The sequence below is a fragment of the Rana temporaria genome, chromosome 5 (assembly GCF_905171775.1).
Source record: "Rana temporaria chromosome 5, aRanTem1.1, whole genome shotgun sequence".
NCBI classification, from domain to species: domain Eukaryota; kingdom Metazoa; phylum Chordata; class Amphibia; order Anura; family Ranidae; genus Rana; species Rana temporaria.
The window spans coordinates 130,767,046-130,776,453 of record NC_053493.1 but is presented as its reverse complement, the minus strand read 5'-3'; the positions used below and the strand labels follow the sequence as shown (position 1 = coordinate 130,776,453).

At 43.5% G+C, this 9,408-nt stretch overlaps 1 protein-coding gene across 5 annotated transcripts in view; it reads left to right on the top strand.

The window, feature by feature from the left end:
* The first annotated feature begins 4,544 nt into the window (after nucleotides 1-4,544).
* The window catches only part of TRAK1 (trafficking kinesin protein 1), a 172,137-nt gene continuing 167,273 nt past the window's right edge, over nucleotides 4,545-9,408 (top strand). For 2 of the 5 annotated variants that reach the window (XM_040353128.1, XM_040353126.1), the window contains exon 1: nucleotides 4,546-4,676. In XM_040353128.1, coding sequence (XP_040209062.1) covers nucleotides 4,673-4,676 — 4 coding nt within the window. In that variant the 5' untranslated portion in view covers nucleotides 4,546-4,672. Of the gene's footprint in view, nucleotides 4,677-9,408 lie in introns of all 5 variants that reach the window. The other 3 variants (XM_040353124.1, XM_040353130.1, XM_040353129.1) reach the window with 3 other exon arrangements.

The following is a 9,408-nucleotide window of genomic DNA, read 5'->3' as shown; positions in this document are numbered from 1 at the left end:
GCCGTGCGCGTTCAACGGAATTCGCACAATTTCACTTTCGCTGGCACTCCCGATTTCGGCCGCGATTTCAGAGACATCTATGCAGGTGTCTGCACAGATATCAATGTAAATCGTGGCCCGAAATCGCAAATAGTAGTACAGGAACTACTTTTTGATATCGGTGCAGCGCCACATAACTTTAATTGGGTAAAAAAAAAAAAAAGGCTGAAATGTTTTTATTCATATGTGCTGCTGCTTTTGTGACTTCTCATTGCTCTTTTTATCTATTTAATAAACCTTCAGCAAACCTAAACTGCAATTCTGCCTAGTAGTGTCCACACAAACCTTCTGATGACACCAATATGAGAACTTTTCAATGGTATTTTGTATAGAAAAAATGGCTGCCTCCTTGGGAGGAGTACACGAAGCTGCAAAAAAAAAAAAAAAAGATTAATCATTTAGTATTGATGCTAAATAATGTTAGTTTGAGGTACAGTGCATCTGGAAAATATTCACAAAGCTTCTTTTTCAACTTTTTGTTATCTTACAGCCTTATTCCAAAAAGGGTTAAGTTCATTATTTTCCTAAAAATTCTACAAACAATACCCCATAATAATGTGAAAGAAGTTTTGTTTGAAATTTTTACAAATGTATTAAAAATAAAAAACTCCCCAAAAAATCACATCTACATAAGTATGCACAGCTTCTGTCATGAAACTCAAAGTTGAGCTCAGGTGCATCCTGTCTCCATCGATCATTCTTGAGATGTTTCTACAACTTGATTGGAGTCCACCTGTGTCAAATTCAGTTGATTGGACATAGTTTGGAAAGGCACACACCTGTCTATATAAGGTCCAACAGTTAACAGTGCATGTCGGAGCACAAACCAACCCACGAAGTCCAAGGCATTGTCTGGACACCTTCGTGACAGGATTGTTTTGAGGCACAGATCTGGGGAAGGGTACAGAAAAAGTTCTGCAGCATAGTGGCCTCTGTCATCTGTAAATGGAAGAAGTTCCAGGGCTCCTCCTAGAGTGGGCCGCCTGGCCAAACTGAGCGATTTGGGGGGGAAGGGCCTTTGTCAGTGTGCTGACCAAGAACCCGATGGTCACTCTGACGGAGCTACAGCGTTTCTCTGTGGAGAGAGGTGAACCTTCCAGAAAAACAGCCATCTCTGCAGCACTCCACCAATCAGGCCTGTATGGTAGAGTGGCCAGATGGAAGCCACTCCTCAGTAAAAGGCACATGGCAGCCTGCCTGGAGTTTGCCAGAAGGCACCTGAAGGACTCTGACCATGAGAAACACAATTCTCTGGTCTGATGAAACAAAGAATGAACTCTTTGGCTTGAATGGCAAGCGCCATGTATGGAGAAAGCCAGACACCGCACATCACCTAGCCAATGCCATCCATACAGTGAAGCATGGTGGTGGCAGCATCATGCTGTGAGCATGTTTTTCAGCAAAATGAACTGGGAGACTAGGAAACCCTGCTCCAAAGTGCTCTAAATCTCAGACTGGGGTGAAGGTTCATCTTCCAACAGGAAAATGACCCTAAGCACATAGCCAAGATAACAAAGGAATGGCTATGGGACAACTCTGTGAATGTCCTTGCGTGGCCCAGCCAGAGCTCAGACTTGAACATCTCAGGAGAGATCTGAAAATGGCTTTGCACTGACGTTCCTTATCCAACCTGATGGAGCTTGAGAGGTCCTGCAAAGAGGAATGGGAGAAACTACCCAAAAATAGGTGTGCCAATCTTGTAGCATCATACTCGAAAAAACCTGAGGCTGTAATTGGTGTCAAAGGTGCTTCAACAAAGGCTGAGAAAACTTATGTACATGGGATTTTTTTTCGTTTTTTATTTGTAATAAATGTGCAAAGATTTCAAAACCCTTCTTTCATGTTGTCATTACAGAGTATTGTTTGTAGAATGTTAAGGAAAATAATGAATTGAATCCATTTTGAACTAAGGCTGTTACATGACAAAATGTGGAAAAAGTGACGCGCTGTGAATACTGAATGTTTAAAAATAAGTAAAATACATTGGGTAGATGGAAAACTGATACAGCTGGCAAAGAGGCCAGTCATCCATTCCATACTGATGTTGCTTAATAATCACAGGAGATTCTGACATCATAAGTAACCATCTGTCAGATGATACTCCTGAGGGGCCGCTGCCATTAAGAAAATCTGTGTGGGTTTAAATTACTGGAAAAATCACAGTCCATTTTCTGCTACAAGGCTTTATAATTCCCGAATATGCATGGGGAGATTTGAAAATATATTGTAACACTGCCCTAATGAAATGAGGTTTAAAACTGAGCTTGATTTCTCAAAGTTTAAGCTATTTTAATGCTGTTAATCCAGAATGATGTAAAACTAGTATCTTGGCTACAGACTGCTATCAAAATACAGTAAAACCTTGGATTGCGAGCATAATTAGTTCCAGAAACATGCTTGTAATCCAAAGCACTTGTATATCAAAGCATTTTTTTTACAGGGTATAACCGAGAAGAGAGGCACCTCTAAGTGTAGAAATAAGTTGCTAAATGTTGTACCTTCATTAAATGTAACCATATTGCTACACTTAGAGGCTCCTCTCTTCTTTTTTTTTTTTTTTTCCCCTCAGTTGTGACATGACGCTACTCTTATATTGTATTAAAACATTTTGCTTGTCTTGCAAACCAAGTTACTCTCAAACCAAGGTTTTACTGTATTTCAGTGGGGGAAAAAAATGATTCTTGACCAGGTCAGTAGGAGTAGTACAAATTTCCCCCAAAAAATTCTCTGATGTTAAATCTTAATAGCTCACTGCTAATTTATGTGCAGCCCACATAACCATTAAAAGTGTAAAGAATCAAGAGTCAAGCCTCATACACACGCTCGGTTTTCTCGGCAAGAACCAGTAAGAAAACTGCTGGCAGAGCTTTCTTGCCGAGTAAACCGAGCGTGTGTACGAGACTTTCAGGTTTCTCGTCTGGAATGTTCCCAGAATCTCGACGAGAAAAATAGAGATCCCGCTCTCTATTTTCTCGTCGGCCTGTTTCCCGACGAGAAACCCGAGTGTCTGTATACTTGCCTGTCGCTGTGGAAACCCGCGCATGCTCGAAATGACTTTGACGCATGCGCGGTAGCTTCCACGGCATAGGTAGGGTGAAGCAAGATGGCGGCGACGGCATCGAAGGTGACGAGCGCATGCTTGTCGTACGCGATGACGTCACTGCGTTCTTGCCTTTCAAAAGAACTGCGGTTCTTTTGAAAGGAGTGTGTGTACACTCGGGCGGCAAGAGATTTTTTCCCAGACGTAGTTTTTCCTGACGAGATTCTGGCCCGTGTATACGAGGCTTCACATTCTACTGAGAGATTTCCTGGTTTAGAACATTTTTATTATTTTGTATGAAATGTGAATCTTTCCTTTTTACGATAAAGAATTCTAAAAAATGTGTATTATTGCCATGATCAATACATTCCTATTATATTGGAAAACATAATAAGTATTGTAAGTCTCTTTCTGTTGCCATGTGTGGTTACATTCTGAGAATGGTGTATATCCCACTGTACTTTTATATCCATTTACATTTATTTGTCTGTGAGGCAAGTTGAAATAAAGCAGCTTTGTTGCTGTTACACTTAGGCCCCTTTCACATGGGGCGGATCAGTAATGATCCGCCCCGTGAACCTCCGCTTGCTCAGCGGGGATCGCTCCGTTGATCCCCGCTGAGCCGTCGGATGACAGGGCGGGCCCCGCACACTGTGCAGGACCGCCCTGTCTTTTCTCCGCTTTCCCCTGTCCGTGTTCACCAGATCAGACCCGCCAGACGAATGGAAAAGTAGGTTTTTCCTCCGTCACACTTTGGCGGATCAGGGCGGGTCGGATGTCAGCGTGCATGTCACCGCTGACATCCGCGGCTCCATAGAGGGGCGTGCCACAGTGAGGCGTGCAAATGGGCATTGTTGACCCTCTTTTCCACTTACAGTAGCTGCTGCTGCATTCTCACCCTAGGCTTATACTCAAGTCAATAAATTTTCCCAGTTTTTTTGTGGTAAAAGTAGGTGCCTCGGTTTACATATTTGGGTCGACTTATACTCGAATATATACGGTAGTAATAAATGGCTTAATTACAATTTCTAAATCAATAGAGGTAAACATGAATATGTCACAAGGTCACTTCAAATGTGGACAAAGTCAAGGTGCTGTTATTCACCTAAAAGGGCAAAAGATATAAAGAGAAAGGAGCACCACAAGCAGGAGTGATGGAACTGGCACTGTCTTCACGGATGTGACATCTAAAATACATGTTATAAGTGACTCTTTCCTTGAATATTAAATTAAAAATCCCCTTTCTGCCTTACACAGTCTTACTGTACATTCTATACAGAGGGCTATTTTATTCAGCAATGTAGACAGGCTGTGACTTTGTCTGCCAGGCAGTGTAATTGGCAGAATGTGAAAGGGCAGCCATTTTTAGTTGATGTGAAGTATCAGCAGGGCCCGGCTAGTGAGCTGGCTTTGTTTTTAGCTATGTTTAGTCAGGAAATTCGGGGCACCATGTGACAGCCGGCCTGGGCACCAGCAGCGCCCTTTCCATGTGTTGCTTTAGGACAAGCAGCCGTCGGGACAGCTGGAGGGAAAATGTGACCGTAGGAGAGAAGGGAACGGTGGGGAGACGGGGAAACACAATCCACACACAAAATGAGTACGTAGAACATTACTAATTCTGTTTTATTAGGTCATTTTGTGGATCAGATCATCCGTAGATAAATGCGGGGTCTGTAAGGAACCATTTCCTCTGTTCTGTCTGAGATGCCCATACTAGGGACTATTCTCCCTTTGTAGTTGTATGAGATGAAAAAATGGATGGTTTGCTATCCGTAACCACAGTTGCCGATTGTGAAATTGTCGATGTGTAAGGCCCAGTTGAAGTACAAGCACATAATTAGTTAACAATTATAATGTCTGCAGGAATGTACGTGTCTGTGTCTCGGTCTAGCATTTGCTGAGCACATGGATGGGTGACTACCTCACCCACAGAAGAACTGCTGCTTCCTCTTCCCTGATCAGCACATTTTAATGTCATTGCTGGGTTATAGGGTGATAATGCTCTGTCCCTGTCTCCCAGTTAGGCTTCTGTGTTGTCACCCTGCCATGCAAACTTCTGATGGAGACTATGAGTGTCCGTTTCAACATATATTACACAGTTGTCACCAGGATATCCGCCCTACAAAAAGCAATGCATCCATCACTTGAGTGCATGTAGACATGAAGTGACTGCAAAAATGCTTCAGGAGATCAGCAGCAGTAGAGAATGAAAAAGGTTAAAGTGGTTGTAAACCTTCTGAAGTGAATGGCCTTAGGTGATACACAGATATACGTAAGTTTTACTTGTTTATCTGCAGCCACCTATCTTCTAGACCAGGTATCCTCAAACTACGGCCCTCCAGCTGTTGCGGAACTACACATCCCATGAGGCATTGTAAAACTCTGACATTCACAGACATGACTAGGCATGATGGGAATTGTAGTTCCTGAACAACTGGAGGGCCATAGTTTGAAGACCCATGCTCTACACCCCTTCAAAAGTGCAGAATTGTCATAAAATCCTTATGCATATGTGGGGTGGATTTGATTTAAATCAAGCCAGTTTAAATCATGGTTTAAATCCACTAGTAAAAAGGTTTGATTTAAATCAACTCAATTTAACCCCTGGTTCACACGGCTGCGTTTTGACGTGTTAAATCGGCGGCATTTGCCAGCAATATTTTCGGCAATGACACCATCCTAATCGGTGCGACGCCGCACCTGCGGGGCTGCACCGATTTCAAAAAGTAGTTTTTGTACTACTTTTTGCGATTTCGGGGCCGCAATTTACATTGACATCTGTGCAGAAACCTGCACAGATGTCTCTGTAATCGCGGCCAAAATCGGGACTGACAAGCGGGAGTGAAATTGTGCGAGTTCAGCTGAACTCGCACGCCTTCATTCCTGCAGCCCAGTGTGGACCTGGGCTCAATCATAATGGTTAAAGAGCAATTGTCATCTCTTTCCCAGCAGTGGCTCCTCCCGTGACCCGCTGTTGACTCACTGACAGTCCTGTTTACTTTATTGGGACAGCTGGTGATGTGGCAGTAGGTGAGTGGATACCCGCTAACAGGCGCTGCCACGATGATCTGAAATGACAGGTGCTCTTTAAATGTAAGGACTTATTCTTGCTGGTAGTTTAGAATCTTTAATATTTGCAAACAAAATTAAAGTTTCCTATTTAGAATAATAAGCTGTCAGGTTAGTAAAACAGCGATATCGGAACCTATTTAATCATACAGTTTGTAGTGTACATAGATTTGTAAAACAGCCTCATCAGCGTACATCAAGGAAGGAGAAAAATTACATGTTTTGCAAAATTCTATAACAAAATATAAAACGGTTTTGTATTTTATATCGTTTTTTTTTTTTAACAAAAAATTCAACCGCAGAGGTGATTACCGTATTTATCGGCGTATAACACGCACGTTTCCCTGAAAATAGGGGGGAAATTGCGGGTGCGTGTTATACGCCGATAGTGTACCTTGGAAGGTAAGGAGGGGGACGAACACAGCCGTAATTCACGAGCCGTTATCTCCTGTTCGGCTCTCACGTCACACACACAGTCCCGCCTCCACCACTGGCATTGGACCAGTGTTCTGTCTATCACAGGAGCTGGTCCAATGCCGATGGCGGAGGCGGGACTGTGTGTGTGTGACTGCCGAGTGAGAGCCGAACAGTTTGTATTCACGAGCCGCCATTCTCTGTTCGGCTCTCACATCACACACGCAGTCCCGCCTCCGCCACTGGCATTGGACCAGTGTTCTGTCTATCACAGGAGCTGGTCCAATGCCGATGGTGGAGGCGGGACTGTGTGTGTCTGTGTGACTGCTGAGTAAAAGCCGAGTGAGAGAGCCGAACAGGAGATGACGGCTCTGTGATTTCATGCACTGTCCAGGCTGCATTAATGGTGAGGTTGCATTCAGGCTAAAAAGGGACATTGATAAGGCTGCATTATGAGACGGGCATTGATGAGGCTGCATGATGAGATGGGCATTGATAAGGCTGCATGATGAGATGGGCATTGATAAGGCTGCATGATGGGATGGGCATTTATCATGCCACATTTATCAGGCTGCATTGGTGAGATGTGCTGCAGATGGGCAATGATCAGGCTGCAGATGCGCACTAAACAGGCTGCAATGATGAGCACTGCCCCTTATTTTAATTCAAAGTTGTTTAGTTAAAAAAGTTTTTACCTGAAATTTCCCTCTTAAAATGTAGGTGCGTGTTATACGCCGATAAATATGGTAAACGCCACCAAAAAAAGGATCTATTTGTGGAAAAAAAATTATAAGTTAATTTGGGTACAGTGTTGTATGACCGCACAATTGTCGTTCAAAGAGTGAGAGCACTGAAAGTTGGTCTAGGCAGGAGGGGGGTTTAAGTAAACTGATGTATGCTGAAGTTGCTTTAATTTATTTGGGCCTCTAGAATTTAGTGACCTCCTCCTCTCTATTTCCCATATATCCCAAAGTAAACAAACATCACCATATCTTGCGTTCTCAGCTCCAATAGCATGACTCCCCCAGCGACCAGTGTGCTTGGCTTTTTATTCATAAATCACAAAAGCATTGACAAACATGAAGTGATGGCTCCAGCAACCAATCACTTCCTCCATGGGAAGTGACATCACAGGAAATAACCTCCACACAGGAAATTACTTAACAGGAAATCCTTCCAACAGGATGAGTTAATACAAACAACCAATGAATAATGGCTAAAGGAGTCCTATGGGTGTGTCTGAGCAGAGACAGGGTGTATGCCTTTACCTGGAAGCCATGTTGTTCGGCTAAACAAAGGAAGACGCATGGCAAAACAAACATGAACTCCGTCTCTGACCATAACAACTCAAAGACTTCTGTATTTCCGCTGATAGGAATCCTTATTCTGCGTTGTTCCAGAGAACAACGCATACCCGGATTATACTACTGTTCCTGGGGATAGGAGGTTATCTGCAGGTGCACGCTACGAGTCTCGACATGTGCTGATCAGACACACAGCGGAGACAAGAGCATACATCCGCCTATGTCCTTGCAGAGTGAACATATCCACTCAGACGATCGTCTGTGAAATGCACAGGGGCCCTTTCGCTGGCGGACATAGCCCCACTCTGCAAATGCCTCTCTCCAATCATAGGATGCCCCAGTCTGCTTTTTAGAGCAGGCTGCGGGAGTACCAACATTGGGCGACACTATGACAATACATATTAAATACATCTTCATAACATTTCCACAACAGATGCCACCTCTGGGCAGTTTTTCAGTCAGGCCTCAGGAGGTACATAAATGGCCTACACCTATAGCAAGGGCATTATTTAACTTTGGTCAAAACTGTACAGCTTGCTTTTATCTACTCCTTGACTGCATTGGCAGTTCTTGGCTAAAGATGCACAATACCTTTTAAAGGTCATTGACTGTGTTTATACATTGGAATAAACGTTGGACTTTCTAATAGCACAGCAAATGCAGGAACACTACACCTATGTACAGAAACCCTAACCTTGCGTTTAAATCACTAAACGCAGCTGTGTGCGTTCAGGGTCTTACGCCCTTGTGTGTGCTTACGCAAGTTTGGTCTATACCCACGTACAGCTACATATTGCATCTGTGGGACTCGGGCATGGATGTATGCCCATATTTTTCAGAGTATGGCCTCATGAGGCTAACACAGCTCAGTCCCATGTTTCAATCTCTCAATTTGTGATTACAAAGTTAGTGTTGCATTTTGACTAATTGGGGAGAATTGGGTGGAACCGGGGAATAAATGCTTTTTCTTGCTGGCAGCAGAGTGATTGAATCATCTCATGATTGAAACCCCACTTATTATTATAATATTATTATTATTATTATTATTATTATTATTATTATTATTATTAATATTATTATTATTCAGGATACAGCGGGAACTTATCTGTAGATCTGTAAATCAAGGACTGCTTTTTAATGCTAAAAGTACAGCTGTTACTCCCTAACATTATACACGGCGATCAGGTGGGTTTTGTACCGGGCCGAGAGGCTCGTGACAACACTATCAAGACGATCCACTTAATCGCATACGCTAAACGTCACTGTATTCCGACCTGCCTTCTCTCCTGTGACGCGGAAAAGGCCTTTGATAGGGTTAGCTGGCCCTTTCTGAGGTCTACTCTTACTCAAATAGGCCTGGGCCCAAAGATGTTGGCACGCGTTATGTCTCTATATAGTAACCCCTCTGCGTCGGTGTTGGTCAACGGCGTCGTGTCGGACACGTTCTCAATAAAGAATGGTACCAGGCAGGGGTGTCCCCTCTCCCCTCTTCTATTTGCTCTGGTTATAGAGCATCTGGCACAGGCGCTTAGGGCAAATCCT